The sequence below is a fragment of the Lithobates pipiens genome, unplaced genomic scaffold (assembly GCF_037356315.1).
Source record: "Lithobates pipiens isolate NorthernLeopardFrog02 unplaced genomic scaffold, aLitPip1_a1.2 Scaffold_22, whole genome shotgun sequence".
NCBI lineage: Eukaryota > Metazoa > Chordata > Amphibia > Anura > Ranidae > Lithobates > Lithobates pipiens.
Window position 1 is genome coordinate 317,640,449 of NW_027507784.1, and position 26,449 is coordinate 317,666,897.

Consider the following 26,449-nt stretch of genomic DNA (forward strand, 5'->3'; position numbering starts at 1 on the left):
CTTCTGCCTGCTGTTTGCTGACTGCTTAGACAAGATCTTAGGTTACACAAATACCAAGACTCAAGTTTATACAGGGAATAGACTGGCTGAATAAACATGCATGGCTGTATTTCTTTATAGTCAGACTGTGGTGGAAAAAAGGACATCTAACCATAATCCGCGAAGTGTGCGTGACGGCATGTCATTAAAAAACAAAACGAAAGCCATAAGGGAGGAGAATGTGCAATTGTGTCCTGGAAAGCATATGACATGGGCCGCTTTCCATCCAATACATAACAATAACGTCCATAACTGATCTGTGGGATCAAATGCTTTCTCTATTAAAAAATAGAGCCGTTTACATCCGAGGAAACTAGAAGGGATGTATTGCTCATCTCTTCCGATTTCCTATACCATAGAGGTGACCAGAGACGTTCTGGTCTCCGATTACCTCTATGGTCACCCGACACTTGCTCGGGTCTACCTGTGAGATGGGAGAGCCTGAGAAAGACAAGGAAGGTGGCGGGAGGGGGCCGCCCCCTCCTGCTGCTTGTAAAAGCAATACAGCGGTTAATTAGCGGCTAGGATTGTTTTTACAAGAAAGACAACCATCGGCTGCAAAAAACAATATCGGATGACGCCTGCAGCTGTAGGAGTCATCCCAGTGTAACCACTCAAAGGCCAGTGATGTACCCGTACATCAGTGGGGCTGAAGTGGGTAATCTGTACTTGTGCTGGAGAAAAGCGTTATGTAAAATCAGAGACTTCTCCTTGTCCACAAGCTTCAAAGTGAAAGAGGGAGCAGGAATGCAACCATGGGGGTTGCATGTGCAGTAGAATCGCTAGGTGCATTGCTAGATAGGAAATGCAGTTGCAGCAGAGCAGTGCATGCGACTGCAACAGACGTGCACCGCTCGCAGCTGTCGATCAGAAGCTGGGGGCAAAGAGGCTCTGGCTGGGGCATGCAGAGCAATATTTAACAGCAAACAGTACAGGGAAGAATTTTGTGGCGTTATAGTACACTACACTGGATTGTTTCTTCATTTTAAAATAATTGTAAAGACAGATTTTTTTTCTTTTTTCTTTAAATAAACAAACATGTCATACTTACCTGCAGAACCACTGCACAGAGCAGCCCCAACTCTGCTCTTCTCGAGTCCCCAGCCGGCGAGCTTTGCACTACTCTTCCATCTAGTGCCTCCATAGCAAACCGCTTGCTATGGGGGCACTCATGTGAGCTCGCTCCTGAGTCTCCTGTGTGTGTCTATAGACACACAGAGCACAGCTTGGCCCTGCCCCCTTGCTTACTCCTCACTGACTGCGATTGCCAGTAGTTGTGTCTGCACCTTTGAGGTGGCTGATAGTCGAGAGAGCCACTGCTTTTGTGCACAGCGCTGGATCAAGATCAGGCTCAGGTAATTAACCCCGTCTGTATATGCTGGAAGATCCCATTATCAGTTGCAAACCAAATATGAACCATGTATGTCCTAACAAAGGCTTACAGATCTAGAAGCTAGACTCCTCTATTTTTATTGAGAGGAAACTCAGTGTGCCCTCTTTGTCAGTGGGGAAAGAATGAGTTAAAGATCTAGAAGCTAGACATTTTTATTATATTTAAACTGAGATGTACCTCTTTGTCAGTGGGAACAGACTGAGTTTCCGGTCATTTCAAATTGTTCAGAGTAGCTTATAGCCTGAGGCCTGCTCCAAACAAGCAAACGCACAGAAAGGAAGGAATATTTTCTTTTGAATTATATCTAGGTCTGCTGTATAAATGGGAACACATAACAAAAGATATAGCGGGAGTCTCAAATTTGACCGCAAGAGTGGAAATACACTTTAAATGCAGTCATCGAGTGCACACAACCAGTCGTAAGAATTTAATTAATTGGCAATAGCTGGTGACTCAGATTAAAAAATGACTTGTGGAGGCATAAGCATTGCCCACAAATATCTGCCAAAGTAAAAAGATAAAAAGTCTTCCGAGCATGGCATTCCCGAGCATGTATATACATGGGTGCTGTGCTTTACCAGCTTTACACATCATGGAGGCCAACAACTTCGAGACAATGGAGCCCCTTTTCCTCATCTTGCACTGCTTGCTGTAGGGGAAGTAAGGGATGACGCCGCTGATCGTCTTGGCGCATGACGTCCGGCAGGCATACACCATGATTAATAGCTCCATGATTGTGGTGTTCACATCTCTGAAATGAAAAAAAAGAGGAAGCCAAATTAAGCAAAATATCATGTATATGTGTGTATATATATATATATATATATATATATATATATATATATATATATTTTTTTTTTTTTTTTTTCTTGTCACCCACCTATGTGAGCTTCTTTCCACATTCCCAGTGCTACACCTCCTCCGGCTAGCATGATACCAAACGTCTTAAAGCTGAGTTCCACCCAAAAGTGGAACTTTCGCTCATTGTACTCCTCCCCCTGTCCGGTGCCACATTTGGCACCTTTCAAGGGGGGGGGGGGGGGGGGGATACCTGTCTTTCACAGGATTCTTGTTTTCACTTCTGGGAACCTCAGCCATGGGTATTGACATCCCTGCGGGGCTCCCTCCTCCTCACCCAGCCACCAGGCCAGTAGGAGGGAGGAGCGGAGCCTAGCACATGCGCAGTAGGGTTCCATGCGTGAAGATGGAAGGCTACACTGCCGGATTCCCTTACCCACAATGTAGGTGGCTGCACCCGACAGCTGATAGAAACATCAGCTGCGGTGCTGACATCGCTGGATTCCAGGACAGGCAAGTGTCCGATTATTAAAAGTCAGCAGCTGCGGTATGTGTAGCTGCTGGCTTTTCATTTTTGCAGTGTTGGGCAACCTCCGCTTTAAATAGTATACAGTTATTTCCAAATTTAATTTGTAGGATCGCACACACACCTCACCCTCTAAACCTGGAACTTTAGTCAATAAATGATTCCCGAGTAGATCACTTCAAGCTGTATTGAACATTGTAACATATCTAAAAACATTACAAATAATTGCCTATACAGTGCCTTGCGAAAGTATTCGGCCCCCTTGAACTTTTCAACCTTTTGCCACATTTCAGGCTTCAAACCTAAAGATATAAAATTTTAATTTTTTGTGAAGAATCACCAACAAGTGGGACACAATTGTGAAGTGGAACTAAATCTATTGGATATTTTAAACTTTTTTAGCAAATAAAAAACTGAAAAGTGGTGCGTGCATAATTATTCGGCCCCTTTACTTTCAGTGCAGCAAACTCACTCCAGAAGTTCAGCGAGGATCTCTGAATGATCCAATGTTGTCCTAAATGACTGATGGTGATAAATAGAATCCACCTGTGTGTAATCAAGTCTCTGTATAAATGCACCTGCTCTGTGATAGTCTCAGGGTTCTGTTGAAAGCGCAGAGAGCATCATGAAGACCAAGGAACACACCAGGCAGGTCCGTAATACTGTTGTGGAGAAGTTTAAAGCCGGATTTGGATACAAAAAGATTTCCCAAGCTTTAAACATCCCAAGGAGCACTGTGCAAGCGATCATTTTGAAATGGAAGGGGTATCAGACCACTGTAAATCTACCAAGACCTGTCCGTCCCTCTAAACTTTCAGCTCAGACAAGGAGAAGACTGATCAGAGATGCAGCCAAGAGGCCCATGATCACTCTGGATGAACTGCAGAGAACTACAGCTGAGGTGGGAGAGTCTATCCATAGGACAACAATCAGTCGTACACTGCACAAATCTGGCCTTTATGGAAGAGTGGCAAGAAGAAAGGCATTTCTCAAAGATATCCATAAAAAGTCTCGTCTAAAGTTTGCCACAAGCCACCTGGGAGACACACCAAACATGTGGAAGAAGGTGCTCTGGTCAGATGAAACCAAAATCCAACTTTTTGCCCACAATGCAAAACGATATGTTTGGCATAAAAGCAACACAGCTCATCACCCTCAACACACCATCCCCACTGTCAAACATGGTGGTGGCAGCATCATGGTTTGGGCCTGCTTTTCTTTAGCAGGGACAGGGAAGATGGTCAAAATTGAGGGGAAGATGGATGCAGCCAAATACAGGACCATTCTGGATGAAAACCTGTTGGAGTCTGCAAAAGACCTGAAACTGGGACGGAGATTTATCTTCCAACAAGACAATGATCCCAAACATACAGCAAAATCTACAAAGGAATGGTTCACAAATAAACGTATCCAGGTGTTAGAATGGCCAAGTCAAAGTCCAGACCTGAATCCAATCGAGAATCTGTGGAAAGAGCTGAAAACTGCTGTTCACAAACGCTCTCCATCCAACCTCACTGAGCTCGAGCTGTTTTGCAAGGAAGAATGGGCAAGAATTTCAGTCTCTCGATGTGCAAAACTGATAGAGACATACCCCAAGCGACTTGCAGCTGTAATCGCAGCAAAAGGTGGCTCTACAAAGTATTAACGCAAGGGGGCCGAATAATTTTGCACGCCCCACTTTTCATTTTTTATTAGTTAAAAAAGTTTCAAAAATCCAATAGATTTCGTTCCACTTCACAATTGTGTCCCACTTGTTGGTGATTCTTCACAAAAAATAAAAATTTTATATCTTTATGTTTGAAGCCTGAAATGTGGCAAAAGGTTGAAAAGTTCAAGGGGGCCGAATACTTTCGCAAGGCACTGTACTGTTTAAAATCCAGTACTATTATCTCACCCTGTTCTGGCACATGCTCAGTTGCTCTTCATTTTTTTGGCACAGGGCCAAATTTGTAGAGGTTGATCTGCTGACAGCCAAAAGATGCTTCTCAGGGGCTCTAGGCTTCAGCAAAATGGCAGCCTCCACCAAAAAGAAACAGGAGCAATGCTGGCAGCAATTTACAGCACACACTAATTATGGTAGCACAATTACTAATGTGGAATATACACAATGGGGGTTATTTACTAAAGGCAAATCCACTTTGCACTACAAGTGCAAAGTGCACTTGGAAAGTCGCTGTAGATCCGAGGGGGACATGTAAGGAAAATAAAAAAAATGCATTTTAGCTTGCACATGATTGGATGATAAAATCAGCAGAGCTTCCCCTCATTTCATATCTACCCCTCAGCTTTACAGCAAGTGCACTTTCAGTGCAATTTCAATGTAGTTTGCACTTGTTGTGCAAAGTGGATTTGCCTTTCGTAAATAACCCCCAATGTTCCTTGCTAAATAACTATATTTGATCAAATTGTTATGAGTAAAGTTCCACTTTAAGTAAAACTAATAGGAACGTGGAAGGTTATGGTTGAACGGACCTCAGTATTGGTTTATAACTGGTAAAGTGAAATTTTAGGTAAAAAAACAAAAACACACAAAGATAGAAAATCTTTTCTATTGAAAAAAACGATGTCTCTACTTCTATAAAATCTTGCCCGCCACCCCCAAGTTCATGCACATTGTGCCTGGAGGGGTTCCATCACCAGTGGCCACCCAATGACCAGAAAAAGAAACCAGAAGCAGATGGAGGGACAGCTCTCTCTGTTAGCTCTGCAGGAAGGCCAACAGCCAGGTGATTTATAGCTGGGTATTATGGCTAGACTAGCTGAACTGCTATTCCACTTTAAAGAATAAGTGCACCTTTGCGTAAAAGGGAGCTTAGAGTGCAAGAAAATCAGCATGTACAAAAGGTATATGTAGACGAGACAGACGGAGGAAAATTCCAGTGTAAGGTGAAGGAAGGCGTCCCCCATACATGAAAATGGCCCTTGCTCACTCCTTAGGGCCAATGGTAAACAAGGTTAGGGAGCATACACCTCTAATGGGTTACTGGAGATGCTTTTTTTTATCATTACACAAGCAGTTCTGTGCCTGGAGACAACTTGAATGGAACAAATGTGATGCATAATGGACATTAATTGGGACTTTTAACGAAGCTCTGGCCTGGTAAGGTCATGTGTTTCCATCCCACGGGACTTTAAATGAAACCATGGCCTGGTAAGGTCATGCGTTTCCATCCCTATTGTATTTAAAAAAAGGGGGAACAAGGGGGACATTGGGACTTTACATGAAGTATGTGGTAGCAAAAAAGTATAAGGTGAACTTCTAGGAATTTTATTTATCATTACAGTTGGAATTACAAGAAATACAATGATAAACAGAGTAATAAACAATACATGGTAATGGTAATAATAATAATGGTACAACATGATAATAACATGGATATCACAAGGTATCATAATAAAACTCCAAAAGTTCACCGCAGCAGAATTGAATAAAAGCATATGTAGCATAATGCCTGCAAGACCAAGGTTGAATGGAACAAAGAAAAAAAAAAAAAAATCAGAACAGATGGGGCCTTTGAGGAACCCAGTACAACTCCTAAAAAGCCAGCAGTGATAGGTAAAAACGTGAAAGTAAACGCATGCTTCGTTTGCCTGAATCCTAATGGAACAAAGGGGTGTTACTTGTCCTATTTATTCGATTTCTGTAAAATAGAACTATAGCCTTCCTCTAAAAAATTCTGTGCTGCAGCACATAAAGGCTCACTCCACCTGCTTGAAAGCTGTAGAAGTGTCAATAAACTTCTAAGCATGCCACGGATTACTTCAGTTGTGACGAAACACGTAGGCGCCATTTTGGCATGGTTTTATTAAAGGTGCTGTAAACCCTCATGTTTTTTCACCTTAATGCATCCTATGCATTAAGGTGAAAAAAAACATCTGTCACTAAGCAGCCCCCATCTCCCCTGTTTTACTCACCTGAGCCAGTTGGTTCCCACAGCGGAGATGCTTTTCTACCTCTCTGTCCGGGGGTTCTCGGCTCTTGATTGGATAGATTGATAGCAGTGCAGCCATTGGCTCCCACTGCTGCCATTTAAATTCAATGACGTGGGCGCCGGGGCCCAGTCTGGCATTCTGTGTCTATGGAAGTAAATGCTGGACTCGGGAGCGCGCCTACAAGGTAACCTCCAGGGAGAGAGTGCTTCTTCTAGAGGGTTTACCAATGTAGGGAGAGGCCGCGACTGCAGTTGGGGGACCCCTGAAGACGAAGTTCGGGGCCACTCTGTGCAAAACTACACGCACAGTGGAGGTAAGTATGTTATGGTTTTTTTTTTTTAAATAACAACCCCTTTAACAATTTTTTGGATATTTCTTTGGATGTTGTCGAATTTTTTTTTCACTATTTTATGGATTTATTTTGTTTATTAATAAGCGCTGCATTCGTTTTATCTTTCTTTTAATAAACTACGAAAGCGTTCACCAGCACCCTCCCAGTTCATTGAGAACTACAAGCCTTCTGCCGCGGTGGAAGACAGTACTTGCAGTTCTCGCATTTGCAGATTCCTGTCAATGACGTGGTGGTGCCGGAGGAGCCACACGGATTCTAAATATTCAGAATGATGAACTTATTCTTTGAAGTGGAACTTTAGTGAAAATTATAAAATTGCAGAACTGGAACAGGCAGGCATTTTAATGCAGAAGAGACATGCTTCTGCATTAAAGTTACTTACCTGCCTGTCCGCCCTTGTACAGTGAGCCATGCATGTGCAGCTCGCTGTACAAATTCAGCAACGCTGAATCTGACTGAATTCCAACGCATGCGCGGGAGTGACGTTATCCCCGTCCAGCCAATGATGGCTGGAGATCAAGACCCTGAAGCCAGCCACCTGAATATGTCAGCAGTCAGGCAGGGAGCCCGGAGACGTTGTATCCCTGGAGCCAAAGTGAGTATAGCTCTGCTTTAATTATAATTTTCTCTTAGTCCCCCTGCAAAGTGGGAAAAATAAGAATGGATTCTGCCAGTGAAGTCCCCATTCTGTGATGGGGTGAAAATGATGCTGCACTGCTCCTGAATTCAGAGCAGAGTTGCCACTCATGTAGGATGTGCCTGCTTGCACTTCAGTGGAACTAGAGACTGCAGGGGGCGTGGCTTTCAGCATTGTCACTGCTGATTCACTGTCCTGTAGCTTGTCAATCAGCACCTGGCCACACCTAGTCCTGCCCACTGCTTTGGGAATCGACAGCACGGCCCCTATTGCCGCGCAACCCTGCCACTGTGAGCTGCAGTGTCTTGGAGGGGAGGGTGGGGGAGGGGGTAGTGTGAGATGCAAATGAAGGAGGATTTGGCTCAGTCAGGGAAGGTAAAGAAAGATTATGGCTTACATTATATAGCTTCTGGGATTTGGTACTTGTTTAGAGCCTTTATATCCACTCTAATTGATATCACAGTGTGACAAATAGAAGTCCGCAGGTAAAAATGTCATGACTTTGGACATTGCAATCTGAATTTTAGGCAAAGATTTTTCATCATCTTACTCACAAACGGCGCTTTTGAAGCCGTTGCAATTTGCTCCAACAAATCACTATATAAGGCTGTATCTGTGAGTCATTACAGATTATTACACAATGCTCCTTATGGCATGAGCTCACATGCTATTCTTCACTGTCATCACAGCCAACATTACTGGGGAGACATTAACTCTAGCTGTAATAATGCAGCTTCTAAAGTGCAATTCCAAATGGGAGTTTTTATGCAGCTCCAGAATACAAGCTTTATGAATCAACAGCTAATACTGTCCAGGAAATACCGCAAACTATGCTTAAATTGTAACTTTACAGAACCCCAGAACAAATTGTTGCGATCGCATGTCCATGCTCCTGCTCGATGCCGGAGGTTCAGCCCTCTAGGAAGATGGGGTGGGGGGTTAAAAGATAACTATAGAAAGGGACAATTATTCTTTCAGTCCACCTAAAGGTTTCCATGTGACAGTCTAAACATATCTCAGATCCAGTTACTATGAAATGCAAGAACCTGATAAGGTGTACCTCCCTTGATTAAGCTAAATCTTCCTTGGTGTCCGATCCTCCCAGACGCTGCAGCCACAAGTTGGAGGCAACATAGTAATTTCTGCCAATCCAGTGGGCAGGACTAGGTGTGACGACTGGCTGATTGACACGCTACAGACAACAAATCAGCAGTGATAATGCTGATAAACCACTCCCCTTGCAACATCTTCTCATCCCACTGCAGTGAAACAGCCTACAATGGATGGGGGGGGGGGGAACGTGACAATGCTGCTTTGGAATCAGGAGCAGTGCAGCAGTGTTGTCCCCCATTACAGTGATTAGGTGGACGTCTATGGCAGTATTTGCGGGGCTTATAACAGTGACATGCCTTCCAACACTTTGAGATTGGAACAAGAGACACAGATTAGCAAAAGTAAGTAGGCATAGGACACACTCCCTGCCACGCTCCCTTACCTTACAAAAAAATTATTAGTGAAACGCACAATATAAAAATGGAGCAATATGGAAAAACTGGATGAAAGTTTTAGCACCGGGAAACATTTTCTGAAAGATAAAATAGTGCATTTTATTATACAGCTATATAGATCAGACCAAAATGAGGGACAAATGAGGAGGAAAGAGCAACAGGGGGATATTGTTCCAAATCAGGGACAGTCCCTCGAAATCAGGGACAGTTGGGAGCTATGGCAGTGGGGCAGTGACTGTAAACCCTCAAATGTTTTTCTCTTAAAATAATAAACCTGCCATAACTGCTCTGTACAGCTCTGATCCTCCTTTTTTCAAGGTCCCCACCAAGTACCCCATTAGCAAGCCTATTGGTATGGGGCACTTGTGTGTGCTTGCTCCCGAGCCCCACCCGCACCACACTGGCTGTGATTGACAGCAACAGGAGTCAAGAGAGCTTCTACTCTTGTGCACATTGCTGGATCGAGATTGGGCTCAGGAAAGTATAAGGGGGGGACTGCATGCAGAAGGTTTTTTATCTTCATGCATAGAATGCATGAAGGTAAAACACTTTCTGCCTAAGACCCTTTTCACACTGGGGCACTTTGCAGGTGCTACAGCCCTAAAAATATCATCTGCAAAGCGCCCTGAAAGAGCCGCTCCTCACACTCCAGTGTGAAAGCTCTGAGGGCTTTCACACTGGAGCGGTGTGCTGGTAGGACAGTAAAAAAAGTTCTGCTAGCAGCATCTTTGGAGCGGTGTGTACACCGCTCCTTCACCACACCTGCCCTTTGAAATGAATGGGGCAGTGCGGCTATACCGCCAGCAAAGCGGTGGTTTTAACCCTTTCTCGGCCGTTAGCAGGGGGTAAAACCACCCTGCTATCGGCCGAATACCGCTGCTAAAATGACAGTAAAGCGGCGCTAAAAATAGCGCCGTTTTACCGCTGGAGTGTGAAAGGGGCCTTAGGCAAATGGTAAATGCAGAGGCTCCTATGAATAAGTTCTGCAGCACATTATTTTTTAATGGGAACATAATTATACTTCAAATTCACTCAAGAGTGTATAATGCACTGTAGCCCTTCACACAGCTGAAGTATTTTGTCCCGCAGTCCACAAATGTACTAGACAAAGAGGGTGATGATTACAGCAATGAGGTCTTTCAAAATAATAAGAACTATCTAGCTGGAAATAAAACCAACCAGCTCTATTAAGTTTCATCTTACCTTCCAATTAAAGAGGTCTTGAAACTAAATGGGCTGAAGACCACAGGGGAGATTTATCACTTTGGCACACACCCAAAAAGTGGATCGGTTTCAGATGAACAGACTCTTTTAAAAATGTTCAGCAAACCTACACGCGCATTCATAGAAATCCTCAGGGTGCAATCTGAACAATGCTGAACAAATGAGGGAATTTTAGATGAATGCACATTTGATGAACACACGATATCAAAAAAGGATTCGCATTGGTTCAAGCACCTCTACCAAGCATCAAAAATAGAACGCTGAACACAAGTTTTATTGTTCTCTGCTAGCGCAGTAGGACCCTTATGTGTCTCAGTGGAATGTGAATGATGTGGGTTCATTTTGCTGCGCTATGTAACCCACTATAACACAAAAAACTGAATCAGGAACTGCAGATCGGTCCCCATCAAAGAAAAGAGCTAAACTAATTTTGCATCATTTGGGATTAAAAGGCTAATGCACTAAAAGGCTAATGCACCCCGCTAGTGTTACTGGTTCCTCTAAGCTAGAAACTTTACAATAGACTAAAAGAAATTGGCTTAGGGAAACTGTATACAGTGAGATATGTCATACATACTGAAAAAATAGATTTTGGCTTTACATACACTTTAAAGAGGAAGTAAACCCTGATGAGTTTACTTCCTCTTTCATTCCCTGCAAAGGTAAAGCATAATGGACTACTATGCATCGCATAGTAGCCCATTATGTGTCACTTACCTGACACAGGAGCCAGCGAAGTCACCGCTGTCCCCTGTAGTCCGGAGCATCCATCTTCTCGGTGGGTCTCAATGCTCCGCCGCTCTCATTCGACAAAGCCATGAAAACGTCACTCCTGCGCATGTGCACGGGAGCCGCCATTTGCAGCATATCGCTGTTGACAGTGGCATGCTCAGTGCTCCTGCACGCCGCTGTCTACGGTTCCTGTGTTTTGGCAAATATCTCCTAAACCGTGTAGATTTAGGAGATATTTCTTGGACCTACAGGTAAGCCTTAATCTAGGCTTACCTGTAGGTCAAAGTGGTTTGTAAGGGTTTACAACCACTTTAAGCAGAACTTTAACCAAAAGGGGAAGCTCTGCTTGTTTGACTCCGCCACTCCAACTCCCATTAGCATTTGGCAATCCACTTTTTTTAGGGTGGAAACCAGGTACCCGCTCCCACTTCTGTCTGGATCACTGTTAAACCCCCACCCTCCCCTGCACCCTCAGCCTTCTGGGACACATACAAACTTACCTGAGCACCATCTAGATCCAGCAAGAGACACTGGAGACTCTCTCTTCTCATGGGCTCACCCTGCTGTCAATTAAAGTGGATGAGCAAATGAGGAGAGAGAGGGGGCAGGGCCCAGCCACAGCTCTGTGTTGCATCTCAGGAACAAGACTGCTTGGGTGGCCCATTGCAAACTGCTTGCTCCGGGGGGCACTCGACAGGAAGGAGGGGCCAAGAGCGCTGGCAGGGGACCTGGGAAGAGGAGACTGCAGGCTGATCTGTGCAAAACCATTACACCGGTAATTATGACATGCTTGTTATTAAATAAAAATCAAATAAAAAAAAAGAAGAAAGCCTTTAATATACTTGAAGCTCCACTTATGCCATACAATTGTCAAACAACAGAACCTCAGCTGAAGTTCTGGCATTCAACAACTGAATGATAAAAATAGGGCTTAATGTTGGAGGTCTTAATCAGGACCTTAAAAACGTAACCTCTCCTCATTATGCCCAGCATGAATTGCAAAAATTTGTCTCAGGTTTGCATTAAGGAAGATGCAACAGGAGGAGAGGACAGGAAAATCCATAAATAATGTAAATAATGACCTTTGCATGGATTAACCCTTTCGCTGACAAAGTAGTTTTTGCTCGGTTTTTTTTGTATAAAATAATTTTAGGCCAGAAGATAATTAAAACCCACAAACATTATATATTTTCTGAAAGCAGAAATGCTGGAAAAAAAAAATTTTTAATTCCAGTTTTTACGTCACAATTTAAGTCGCAGTGGTTTATCAAGTGCAAATTTTCAGTAAAAAAAATCACTAAAGTTTATTTTAGGGCACACAATTTTTTTTTTTGGTTAAGCATAAAAAGAAGAGGCTTCACGAAGTAAACAAATACCCAACATGTCAAGCTTTAAACATGCCTGAAAAACAATGAACCGCAGTACCCTACACTTTCAATAGGTACAGTTTAAAGTTTCAATAGGACAGTTTAAAAGTCCCTACAGGTCATCACTTTAGAGTAAACTGTGAATATTGGTCCTAGAATTACTGATCTTACTCCGATGTTCACCACGATATGTAACGTGTAGTGCAATCGATATTTTCGTACGTACTATAGGTGCTCCTGATGGGTATGTTTACATTCGGATTGAGACGGGGGTTCTTAGTACTTGGGTGTAAGTTTAGTTTTTGAAGTGTCACTTGCCTTCCGTTGAAGCGAATGGAACACACATTGCGCTGTATTAGCTTCTTCCCTGACCACAGGAAATCAGCAAACAGATCTTCACCGGTCTGCCTTCCCTTCACCAGGTGACTCCAACATGAGTCCTAGGCCCACAGGTGGGACAGTGGAGCATGGGAAGCATGGTGGGGGAAGGGGTTACAGAAAGTGATTGGGCGGCTGTGCAAGCAAGCTACAATATATTCAATTTTTGCTCTTAAAGTGTTGCTAAACCCAGGAGCCTGCATTCACTATATCTGGTCTCCCACAGTACACAGAACATGGAAATGCAATCGTTTTAGTAAATATAAACTGCTAAATACCTTTTCTCATCAACAGTATATAGCAGTCTTGTGACTTCTATCAGTGCCAGGTTAAATCTTGTAGGAGGAGTTTTCATTCTCCTATGACTGTCTTATGAGGCTGCAGGACCCTTGACCCTCTGTCCAGACAGTGCTGATCACATACACTCTCCCAAGAAAAGAAAAAAAAAAACTCTCTAGCAATACACACCAAACTGAGCATGTGCAGCTTGTCCTCTAGACTCTGTTCTATTAGGAGGTGGATTGGGGACAGTGGAAAAAAGGAAGAAACAGAGAAGAGCAGATCAAACAGCCTTTTTACACAATTAACCCCTTAGGTTCCACAGCGAGTATAACAAGCATGATTTACAGCATACACTTCACCCAAAAGGGGAGGCTCTGCTGGTCTCCTGATTCTCCCCCTCCCCCACTTTTTTTTTTAAGGGGGGGGATTTGTTGGAGCGAATACCTGGTTCTTACAGGTACCTGCTCCCACTTCCTGTTGGATCGGTGCGGCGATCCAACCGGAAGTTTGGATCCCCCCTCCCCCACAGCCTTCTGAGACGCGTCACAAGTCCCAGAAAGCTGCGGGACCATTCACAAAGCACAGCACAGCTTGTGCATGCGCAGGAGGAAGTCAGATGTGAAGCCACAAGCTTTTCATAGATGGCTTTCCAAAGTAAACATGCTGGCATCTGGACCCAAAACCGACTAAAGAGCCGGCTCGGGCAAGGACAGTGCTGAATCCCGGGACAAGTAAATGTCCTTATATTAAAAAGTCAGCAGTTACAGTATTTGTAGCTGCAGACTTTTCATTTTTTGTTTCCAGGGTGAAAAAACGCTTCAAAGTGACCAAATATTTTTTTTTTCCGGTAGCCCGTGTCTTATAACACTGTCACTTTATTGCTCCCCCACAGCTGCAGGTAACTGACTTTTCCATTGAAATGTTCCTAAATAGTCTTCCTGGGAGTCAGGCAGCAATGCTCTCCGCCGGGCCCACTTTCAATGAGAGCTGAAGCAATATACCTAGCAAGACATAGAGCTACATGTAATAACAATAAGGTGTTAGTAGGTATCACTGACACCAAGCAGGCAGCTGCTTCTGTTCATCCACCAGGGGGAAGTCGGAATAAAACGAGTACTCACTTGGAAACTGTCTGTATGATGAATACATCCTTCCCTCGCACCGACTCCTGAATCTGCACGCGGGTTTCTGTGGTTTCAAAACAGAAAATATTATTTCACAATGATGAACTTCTACATTAGAACACAAGTAACTCTTTTATTCAGATGTTAGGAGGACTTTGTAATGTAATGAATCTAGATTTTTTATTTTATTTTTTATTAAAAAGCTTTACATTTTAAAGTATATTTTTAGTCAAAACATTTAGCTTGGGATAAAATATGAAAGCTGCTCAGTTCTTCTTACATTGCCAAGAGTTTGACATCGCTTGTCAAACTCGCCATTTGAAGTCAACGAGACTGTCAAACACCACAATAGCAGTTGCAATGATGTAGTTCAAAATAAACTCGGCCTTAGAAATGGAAAACAAAAACCTGACATTCAGGACGGAGCTGTACTGCCTCTTGAAAGCCTGTAACCGTCCCAAACACCTCCCCTGAAAACGCGATCCATGCATGTCCTGTTCCCCATGTGAATGAGCCCTTGGGAGGATACACCTCAGATTTCCACTCAATTCATGTTGTGTCTCAGGAACAGGAAGACAAGGTAAAATTTTTCCATGAGATACAGTAAAAGTAAAGAACCTAAACAGAATATAGGGAACAGATATGCCATTCTACATACAGTGGTGTGAAAAAGTGTTTGCCCCCTTCCTCATTTCCTGTTCCTTTGCATGTTTGTCACACTTAAGTGTTTCGGAACATCAAACCAATTTAAACAATAGTCAAGGACAACACAAGTAAACACAAAATGCAATTTGTAAATGAAGGTGTTTATTATTAAAGGTGAAAAAAAATCCAAACCATCATGGCCCTGTGTGAAAAAGTGATTGCCCCCTAAACCTAATAACTGGTTGGGCCACCCTTAGCAGCAACAACTGCAACCAAGCGTTTGCGATAACGTGCAATGAGGCTTTTACAGCGTCCTGGAGGAATTTTGGCCCACTCATCTTTGCAGAATTGTCCTAATTCAGTTACATTAGAGGGTTTTCGAGCATGAACGGCCTTTTTAAGGTCATACCACAACATCTCAATAGGATTCAGGTCAGGACTTTGGCTAGGCCACTCCAAAGTCTTCATTTTGTTTTTCTTCAGCCATTCGGTGGTGGACTTGCTGGTGTGTTTAGGATCATTGTCCTGCTGCAGAACCCAAGTTCGTTTCAGCTTGAGTACACGAACAGATGGTCGGACATTCTCCTTCAGGATCTCTTGGTAGACAGCAGAATTCATAGTTCCTTTTATCACGGCAAGTCTTCCAGGTCCTGAAGCAGCAAAACAGCCCCAGACCATCACACTACCACCACCATATTTTACTGTTGGTATAATGTTCTTTTTATGAAATGCAGTGTTCCTTCTACGCCAGATATACTTGGACACACACCTTCCAAAGAGTTCCACTTTTGTCTCATCGGTCCACAGAATGTTGTCCCAAAAGTCTTGGGGATCATCAAGATGTGTTGTGGAGAAATTGAGACGAGCTTTGATGTTCTTTTTGCTCAGCAGTGGTTTTCTCCTTGGAATTCTGCCATGCAGGCCATTTTTGCCCAGTCTTTTCCTGATGGTGGAGGCATGAACGCTGACCTTAACTGAGGCAAGTGAGGCCTGCAGTTCCTTGGACGTTGTTGTGGGGTCTTTTGTGACCTCTTGGATGAGTCGTCGCTGCGCTCTTGGGGTAATTTTGGGCGGCCGGCCACTCCTGGGAAGGTTCACCACTGTTCCATGTCTTCGCCATTTGTGGATAATGGCTCTCACTGTGGTTCGCTGGATTCCCAAAGCTTTGGAAATGGCTTTATAACCCTTTCCAGACTGATAGATCTCAATTACTTTCTTTCTCAATTGTTCCTGAATTTCTTTGGGTCTCGGCATGATGTGTAGCTTTTAAGGATCTTCTGGTGGACCTTACTGTGTCAAGCAGCTCCTATTTAAGTGATGCCTTGATTGTGAACAGGTGTGGCAATAATCAGGCCTGGGTGTGGCTAGAGAAATTGAACTCAGGTGTGGACAACCACAGTTATAGTATGTTTTAACAAGGGGGGCAATCACTTTTTCACACAGGGCCATGATGGTTTGGATTTTTTTTCACCTTTAATAATAAACACCTTCATTTACAAATTGCATTTTGTGTTTACTTGTGTTGTCCTTGACTATTGTTTAAATTGGTTTGATGTTCCGAAACACTTAAGTGTGACAAACATGCAAAGGAACAGGAAATGAGGAAGGGGGCAAACACTTTTTCACACCACTGTAAATAAAATATTATTCAGAATTTTATATTATTTATCTAAACCCTAGACGACATCAGATGTGACAAAACGCATAGGGTGGAGACATGACAGAGACACTCTCATGCTTGTGACGTCATTGCGCACATTAATACCAGGAAGCAGTCTGAATGACTCCCGGGACCAGTATATTTGATGAAGATGTGTATAACATCCCAGTTGGTTACATAGTTAGTCAGATTGAAAAAAAGACACAAAATAAATATATATATATATATATATTTATTACATAGTCCAGATAAATGTTTGGCAAACATCCCCAAAACAAAAAGGGGAAGATATCTTATATGGATATAGTCATGCCTAACCTCCCAACGCGTTTCAAGACTTGGTCTTCTTTAGGGGTAATTCGATGGACAAGATGATGAAATGCACTATAAACAACATATGTGAGGGATAGCCCGTCATCATGATTTAAAAACATTTTCCATGCATGCCTAATCCGAGCCGGGCCAGGGAGACAAGGAGAGGGTGGAGGAAGAAAAGCCAACAGACAAAATGCAGAGATCCAATAAGGTGCATTTAATCAGGCATCATAGGCAGTGGTGGTTGGTGAAATTTTTTTTGGAGGGGGTGGCAAACAGTATGCCACCCCACCAACTGCCCCGTCAGTTGGTTGCACTTACCCTATCACCAGCAACTTCCCCCGTGCTCGGCGGCGGCAGCGGACTCCCATTCTTCTGTGCTTCATTACTGGTGGCTTCCTCTGCTCGGTGGCCTCCCGTTCTTCTGCTCTCCACAACAGCAGTGTCTTCCCCCTGCTCGGCGGCCTCCCGTTCTCCACGGGGGCTGCTTCCGTTTCCTCCCTCCTCAGGGGGCAAATAAAAAGGGAGTCTTCTCTTTTCACCCAACTGGAAAAGGTGTCTCACACCCGCTCCTGATTGGCCGGATTAAGGATCAGTGTTTCCACAGCGAAAATACATTCGCTGTTGTAACACACCTGGGTGGGCTCCAGATCGCATGCTCTGTGACCCGAGCCCACCCTATTTTGAAGACCATTAGAGCCTCTAGCTCTAAATCAGGTGCTAACAAAAAAAAAATCCCCAGCCGCTGTAATTCCTGCGCCCGGTAACTCGAAAGGGGCCAGACGCATGAATAGGGGGTAACCGTGGCGGCAATGTTATGCATAAATCTATCCATTATGCATATAGGGGGGTGGTGTGAGAGGTCATCGCCCGGGCACCCCTTATGGACGGGCCACCAGTAATAGTAGGGGTTCGTCCAGCGGTATGGCCGACCGCTGACAACCAGCACTAGAAAGCATCAATTCCTGCGCACGGGAATCACACCGCTATTTTTAGGAGGAATTCAGGACAAATGTAAATCAGGTAACTATTACACGCATCTAACATTTCTCAAAGTTTCCTATAAAACAGAAAATCTTGACTTTCTGCGTTCAGGTTCACTTTAAATGATGGGGGGGGAATAAGCAAGTGTGCAGAAGGTGTTTGCTATGTGCGTGTTAAGTAAAGACGGATCATTTTCCTCATGCTATGTTCCTGGAACGTGCACAGATCGAGAAAATGAAAAACAGCTTGTGAAAAAGCAGCAGAGATAGCGGGCTGCCAGAAAGATTAGCTGGGATGAGGACTTCTGATGTAGAGTCATGTAGCCACCACAACCACGGCTAAACAGAACAATGGGGTCCATCAGGACTGCAGGGTCAGACTGTACAGTACCCCGATCAAGGTCACGAGACCGGCGATACCCAATGACTCGACAAGCCCCATCACTCGGCTACGGAAATAACGAGGATGGATGGGAGCGTCATTGAGGAATTATATTCATTTACTAATGAAGGAGACCATCGGCCTCGTTATAAAGATTAAAAATATCCAGCAGACAGCTGTTCCTGGGGTTATGCCAACGTGACAGAGCGATTACTGTTAGATATTGATTGCTTTACGCCTTTTTACGTGCGCAGTTGCCCAATATGCTAATGGATTTAATGCATTTCCCTGACGCTTTGGAAAGGAAGGGCACGTAAAAGACCTTGAGCTCTCGTTTTATTAAAGGTTCTGGCAAATGTATTTAAGGAGAACAAATCACGTCTTATTCTAGAATCTGAATATTCTCTTTAAATTCTGATAATTGTGCAGGAAAGGTTGTTATTCAGCTATAGAAAGAACCTGTGCTTTGCCCATAGCGGGCAAAGAAAAAGGTTCATGTTAATGCCAGAACATAATCACCTTCCTTTTGCTACACTTTGCCACCAGGAGCAAGAAAAGACCCTGTGTAAGCTCATAGTCTTTTTAGTTGGAGCTTACACAGAATGGAGGACTCTCCCCATGTCATGGTGCAGCACCAATCACGAAGCACCTGTGCTGTCACATGAGAGAAAGGCGGTGGGGGGGGGCAACATGCATTTCCATACTCTGAAGTACCAGGTATTTTCTTCACTCCTGCAAATGATTGAAGCAGCAAGGGAGTTGAGGGAAAGGAGCATTAAAGCCGAGTCCCACTGTTTTGTAAGTTTATTAAAGGGACTGTAAAGATAATTTTTTTCTTTTTTAAAAATAACAAACATGTTATACTTATCTCCACTGTGCAGCTCATTTTGCACAGAGTGGCCCCAAACCTGGTCTTCTGGGGTCCCTCAGTGGCTGTCTCGGCTTCTCCCCACAAGTACTTCTCACGTTCATGCGAGCTCCCTTGCATGGTGCGAAGTGCTTGTGGGCGAGCTCCCGTGATACAGCCGGCAGCTATAGGCGCTCACTGTATCACGAGTGATATGCATTAAGGTGAAAAAACGTTCAAATTACCAACCCCTTTAAAAGTCAGCAGCGCTAATAAACACACACTCAACTGTCCCAAGGTCCAGCGATGCAGCCGCCCGAAGCACCGCTCCTCTCCCTGGCACCGTCATTACTACTGTGGGCACCCAGCTGTGATGGCCTTAGGCTTCACAGACGGGCGCGCACTTCGCTCTCCTAGTGGCCAGGAAATCTTCTGGGACCTGTGACGTGTCCCAGAAAATTGCAGAGAGGGAGGGGCCGCCTAGGGGGGAGCGGAGGAGTCGTCTAGGCGGCCAAGCGATGGAAGGAGGAAGTGGGACAGGAAGTACCAGTCAAAACCAGGTACCCACTCCCCCGTCCAAAAAAAAATACATGTCAAATGTGGCATGTAAGGGGGCGAAGAGTGCTTAAAGCGGAAGTTCCACTTTCGGGTTGATTTGTCCAAAAAGGGTAAAAGGTCAGGTTTGCTTTGACTGCTGTAATATTTACAGCACTGTTTTAATTGTCTCTATAGGGAAGACAGTGCCAAATCATGGGTCTTTGTACGGGCATGTAGTAGCTTTTTGAGTTTTAAACTGGCTGCAGTCCGTTTTATCAATCGATTCCAACTCTAAATAAATAGAGCTTACTACATTTTTAAGCCCCTCTCTATCAGAGAACTGAAGTTAGTGTCCAGCTCCACAAAATGATTTACAAGGTTGTCACCAGACAGTGTCTCTCTCTCAGCAGAGACCCGTTGTGAAAGCAACTGCTTCCTCAATAAAGGATAACCACAGTAGTTGAATAGTAAGGCCTATCCTGGCCATTTAAAAAAATAAATAAAAAAATATCACAGTTGAACAGGTTTCCCCAAGGCCTCTCTCATACTACGTTTGACCCTTCAGCTTGAGAGTTGAGGTTTATCTGAAGTATGACGTTCCCTGTCTGCCATGTCAACTACCCCAGTACACACACGATCTTGTCGTTTCTAAGTTTGTATTTAGGAGTAAAATAGGAGCACTCTGTTCATAATTACACACACAAACAAAGTCTGTCAAAAATAGGCCTTACAAAAAAAAAAAAAAAGTAGCTCCTGTTCCTTTAAAAGCACAATATACAACAGCACAGTGCTTGTGTGGAGTAATCTGTCCCTCTCTATGCTGTAAAATATCTGGTTGATCCTGCCTGTTCCTGTGTCCTCTGCGTGTGCTGACCACAGTAATCATGGCTGCTGATCCATGATACTGTGGTCAGTTCACACGCCTCCCTTAGCCAACAACCTCTCCCTCTCCATTCCTGTTTGTCAGCTACTGAGTCAGTGTCAGTCTGCTCCCCGCCCCTCCTGCTGCTATTTTGTGTAAAGTAACTGCGCATAGAATCTCCTCTGTTATACAAAGCTTTGTTGCAGTGTCTTTTTTTTATAAAAATTATGCAGCTCAATACCTTATATCTCAGAGTGCCGATGATCGGTCACATGTCCACCCGCCGGTCTCCTCCTGGCTGGCCTTAGAGGGGAATCTCAGCCCCCTCCCACTGCAGTCCTCAGATTGGGGAAGAAGAACGGGGGGACGTTACGTGACCGCACAGTGGCACTGTGAAAATAAGGTATTGCGCTGCATAATTAAAAAAAAAAAAAAAAAAAAGACAGTGTGCAACATAGCTTCATGTAACAGTAATTAGGCACAGTGTCTTTACAACCACTTTAAAGCCAAACTACAGCCCAAACGTTTTTTTTTTTTTTTTTTAAACATATTTTGGATAGCGGTTACATCCTCTGTCCAGTTTTTATTGTTGTGTAGCCAATAAAGAGATTTCTCTCTGCATTTCCTATTCTGTATGACACCCATAAAATAGACAAGCGAAGAGAAATTTTATTACTGGGGACAAAAACCACAATTAAAAAAGTTATGGCTAGAATTTTTATATATTTTAGAAAAAAGTACAGCACAATTTGACACTTTTACGTTCTTTGAAAACAAAATGCTATGAGGTAGCATTGCCCTTGAAAAACATCAGCATGGAAGAACCAAGACTCATTTCATTATCCTTATTTCACATCCGATTACCCGTCTGTTTTGCGCATATTAAAAATGCCCTTTCTAGTGCAGTTTAGAGCACAATGGGAGGAAAGTTATTGGTCACCTTTAAGATACAAAGAAGGTTGCTCTCTCTCTCATACTTGATAACCATTTTTAACGCTTAGTCTTTTAAAAGCCGACTGAGAGATACACAGAAGAGACTGCAAACTGTAGAGTGAGATGCGGGAAAGGAATTGGCCGGAAACGACTCACCTCTGTTTGGCTCCTGGTACACAAGGACCTTGCCAAGTTCAACACCCAAACGCCTATAAAAAAAAGAGGAAAAATATAGTTAACGCCTTAATGTCACCAAATCACAAATTTGTACAAATGCACCAGAATACAGGTCTACTCTTGTTTCATGTACTACTTTTTTTTTTTGTACGCCCTAGGATCATCCACCAGTATGGGGACTGTACATGTAAACGTAAGGTAAATCTGAACGTTCCAGCAAAGTCAAACAGCGCCGAGACCCGCCTATTACATACAGTGGTGGTCTCAGAGAAGGGAGACGAACATCTCAAGACCAAACTGCTGGCAACTGTTATTTGCTAGTGATAATCTAACAAAGCTGTTGTCTTAAAGCCAATCTCCGAGCATTACTTTGCCATCTTACCCATCCCTGCAAATTAAGGGAATTCCTTGGGGACCCCCAGGTCACCAGAACTAGTGTTCCCATTGGAAGATTTCCACTCTATTACTTTTCTGGGGACATCCCAAAATTTGGGATTTTCTTTTACTTTCAAGGATATGGCATGCAATGCCAAGCTGCTGCTAACAAAGCAAACAGAATATTGGCATGCATTAAAAATGGCATCAACTCCTGAGATAAAATGAGAATTCTCCTGCTCTACAAGACTCTGGTCCGGACGCACCTGGAGTATGCTGTCCAGTTCTGGGCACCAGTCCTCAGGAAGGATGTACTGGAAATGGAGTGAGTACAGAGAAGGGCAACAAAGCTAATAAAGGGTTATGAGGAAAGGTTGTGAGCACTGAACTTATTCTCTCTGGAGAAGAGACGCTTGAGAGGGGATATGATTTCAATATACAAATACCGTACTGGTGACCCCACAATAGAGATAAAACTTTTTGGCAGAAGGGAGTTTAACAAGACACATGGCCACTCATTAAAATTAGAAGAAAAGAGGTTTAACCTTAAACTACTTAGAGGGTTCTTTACTGTAAGAGTGGCAAGGATGTGGAATTCCCTTCCACAGGCGGTGGTCTCAGCGGGGAGCATTGATAGCTTCAAGAAACTATTAGATAAGCATCTGAACGACCGCAACATACAGGGATATACAATGTAATACTGACATATAATCACACACATAGGTTGGACTTGACGGACTTTTGTCTTTTTTCAACCCCACCTACTATGATAATAGAGAAGGTGAATCTCCTTAACGGGGGCACAGACAGCAATAAAAACGGACAAGTGTTGTGATCCCTCTCCACTCTATGCAAAGATAAAAATAAAAACTTTAGCCTTTGGTTGGACTTTAAAAGTGAAGTATGGCTTTTTTTTTTTAATTAAGAATCATACTTACCTAGGAGGATGCTGCATCTGTCCCCCACAGGCTCTAACAATAGCAATGAGCGAACAAACACTGCCGATCGCTCGGATCTCAGAGCTCCCTGAGCAGAGAGCTGGTGACCGCCAGCCACCGTTCTCTGCTCTGCGCCCACCTCGCTCACTGGAGCCGTGGGTTGTGGATGGGGTGGGAGCATCCGGCTCAGGCTCTCAGCGGCTCACTAAGAGGCTGACCTGGGTGTCGGTTCAGGCATGTGGGCAGATCCCAACTATGGTTGCCTTCTTGCCCGAGCCTGTACAGGCTCTGTGACGTCAGCCGACAGCAGGCTTCAGCCCACTGTCTGTTGAAAACGGGTCATAGCAGTGCAAAACAAACTGCACTCCTGTGATCCACAGGAAAAGTACATCCAAACGAATTTTAGCTGTACGTCTCCTTTGGGAAGAGTCAGTTTCTGGATAGTCAATGGAAAGTGGCCACAATACCAAAGCAGTGACCTGGGCACCCAAAGAAGGAACCTCACACTCTGCGGTGAAGAGGGAGGACCAAGCACATCCTGTGACCAAGAATTTAGGCCTGTATCCGGAGATTTTAGGGTTTGCTGTCTTTAAATTACTGCAGACTAGCAAGAGGTGATGGGGTTATTGTTTAGTGAAAGAGAGGATACCCTGGATAGAATTAACATGACTCTTACTTGTGAATGGCCAGCTGAAAATTGATGAGGTCATCACTCTGCTCTCTCTGCCTATCAGCTGCCAATACATTTAAACTTTACCAGTTCACAGTGCTGTCCCGTCTTCCATTGCAGCGAATTGCAGGAGAGAAACATTAAAACTTGGAGTACTTTGTAGCATAGCTACAGGAATGAATAATATGGATAATAAACCTGAAAATAATTATGCTGATCATTTAATAAATCACCACCAGTCTCGAAGGGGTTAACCAATGTCACTCTCTGACCAGAGGCAGGAAAGGAAAAGGAAAATCGGAGACACGGTAGCACAAAAAGCGAAAACATAATACCAATCCTACTTCCACGACACTTCCTGCCTGGAGTTTGCATGTTCTCCCTGTACTTGTGTGGGTTTCCTCCGGGTACTCCGGTTTCCTCCCACACTCAAAAGACATGCAGGTAGGTTAATTGGCTTCTGTCCAAAATTGGCCCTAGTATATGATTGGGGACCTTGGATTGTGGGCTCCTTGAGGGTAGGGACCAATGTGAGTGTGCAATGTATAGGGATAGGGACAATTGTAGACACTCACTCAGGTAGAACTGGATGGACTGGTGTCTTTATTCAACCTTACTAACTATGTATACACACACACACACACACACACACACACACACACACACACACACACACACACTTTTTTTTTTTTTTAACACAAATAGAGCTTTCTTTTGGTGGTATTTGATAACCACTGGGTTTTTTCTGTTTTGCTATATAAAAACGCAAAATTATAGAAAATGTATTTCTGCTATAAAACATATACAATAAAAATAAAAATTTAATTTCTTCTTGCATTTAGGCCAAAATGTACTCTGCTACATGTGTTTGATGTTAAAAAAAATCCAATAAGTGTATAGGATTTGTTTTGTGTGAAAGTTATAGCATCTGGTATAAATAATGGCGGTGCCTCGCTGTACAACTGAAGGCAAGCTGAGGGCAAAGACTACTCACCCATATTGCCTGCGGTCTCCCTTCAGGTGATCTCATTTCTAATACTCACTTACTATGCCTTCCTCTGCTGCACATGGTCAGAGATGCCCCTTCTAATGACTGGTGGGTAAATATTCAAAAAGCAGCAGGAGAGGTGGATAAAGCAAAGATCCAAAGAATAAATGTAGCAGAAGCAGGGAGATCCTGGAATTGCACAGTAGTGACATCTCCAAATCTTAGGCGAGTTTAGCAGTCGGGGCCACTGCAAATATAAAGCTATGAAAACACAGAGCATGAGTGAGATTCCCTTGAATGGGAAATCTCACAGATAAAGTATGTGAGTTATTAAAACTTTTGGAGTCATTCATTCTTGCTTCACCTAAAGAGCCACAGTAACTGAGAGCAAATCTTCCCCTTAAAGTGATTGTAAGGGTTTTTTTTTTTTAAATAACATATACTTACCTCCACTGTGCAGCTTGTTTTGCACTGAGCCCTGAACCTGCTCTTCTGGGGTCACTCGGCTCTTCCTTACATCAGATAACCCCCTGGGAGAAGCACTCTCCTAGGGGGTTACCTTGTGGGTGCGCTCCCGAGTCCAGCATTCGCCATTCATAGAGGCTGAATGCAGGACTCAGCACCCCCCCCCCCCCCCGCGTCACTGGATTTGATTGTTGACAGCAGCGATCACTGCCAGGTGTTTTTCACTTTAAAGCATAGGCATTAAGGTGAAATAATACATAGGTTTATAACCCCTTTAAGCTGCCCATACATGGATCGAAATTCAGCCAGTTCAGCCGGGACCGGCCGAATTTTGATCCATGTGTGGACACTGTGGTTGAACAGAAGTCAATCTACCGCTCGACTTCTGTTCAACTTGATCAGCACTGCAGGCTATACACTGCAGCACCAACCTGACAGCAGGGAAGATTACCACGTTCACTTTGATATGTGGATGGGCAATTCAGGTCAGTTTCTTTCGCTCAGCCCGCGGGTTGAATAAAAAAAAAAAAAAAAAAAAACACACTGACCCATCTTTGGGCAGCTTTAGACAGTTGTCATCAGAACAAGGATTAATACTGAAGGATTTCTCCAAGCCTCCCGTTTAGGTGACAACTGACATTTTGGATTTTCTATCACTTTTTGTCTCAGTGACAATGGTCATCAGGACTAATGGAGGGTAGAGCTCCCCAACAATGACACAGACAACTTGAACCTTTTAATATAAATTAGTTTAACGAAAAGAGCAAGCTTAGAGATGTTACTGAAATCACAGGATCTTCTGAAAATATGACCCTGAATTCTGCATTACATATGGAAAGAATAAAATATATGGTGAATCACTGCTGCATTAGTCAGTGCCGGGTAATCATGTCTACAGTATGGTGGAAAGTTATTAACATTTTGCCCCAACTATTCACAAGAATTATTAGGATGGCATCCAGGCTGCAAGGAGAACGCAGACGCTCCAAGGTCAGACGTGTAGAGAGAAAGCAGCCTATGACAGAGGAGAGACGGTCATACTTACTCTCCAATCTTCTTGGCCAGCTCGATGCAGGAAGAATTGGAATTGGCAGAGAAGAGCACTAGACCACCCTTGGTAACGTTCATCTTCGGAGAGTCTGGCTGAGTCACATGCAAACAGCAGGGCCGACTGTCCTCCTAAGCAAAACAAGAAGCAGAAGAACATCATTATGAGGTTTACAGTCCAACTCCAGCTGAAACTTCGTTTTTTTGGATTTAGACTGTGAAAAAAAAATACTTCTGGTCAATTTTTCATTGCTAGTTTGAGGTGTTGCTGGGAAGATTTCACCTCAGTTCTTGTCCCTGAGAGGAGAGAATGAAAGAGAGGAATGAAAGAA

At 43.7% G+C, this 26,449-nt stretch overlaps 1 protein-coding gene across 1 annotated transcript in view; it reads right to left on the reverse strand.

Annotated features, from left to right (window-relative positions):
* Positions 1-26,449, reverse strand: part of PRPSAP2 (phosphoribosyl pyrophosphate synthetase associated protein 2) — a 122,296-nt gene that overhangs the window by 50,423 nt on the left and 45,424 nt on the right. The window contains exons 2-5 of the mRNA XM_077449434.1: positions 26,116-26,249; positions 21,614-21,666; positions 14,291-14,357; positions 2,011-2,183 (exon numbers count right to left, since the gene is read on the reverse strand). Of these exons, the coding sequence (XP_077305560.1) occupies positions 2,011-2,183; positions 14,291-14,357; positions 21,614-21,666; positions 26,116-26,198 (376 nt within the window). The 5' untranslated portion in view covers positions 26,199-26,249. The remainder of the gene's footprint in view (positions 1-2,010; positions 2,184-14,290; positions 14,358-21,613; positions 21,667-26,115; positions 26,250-26,449) is intronic.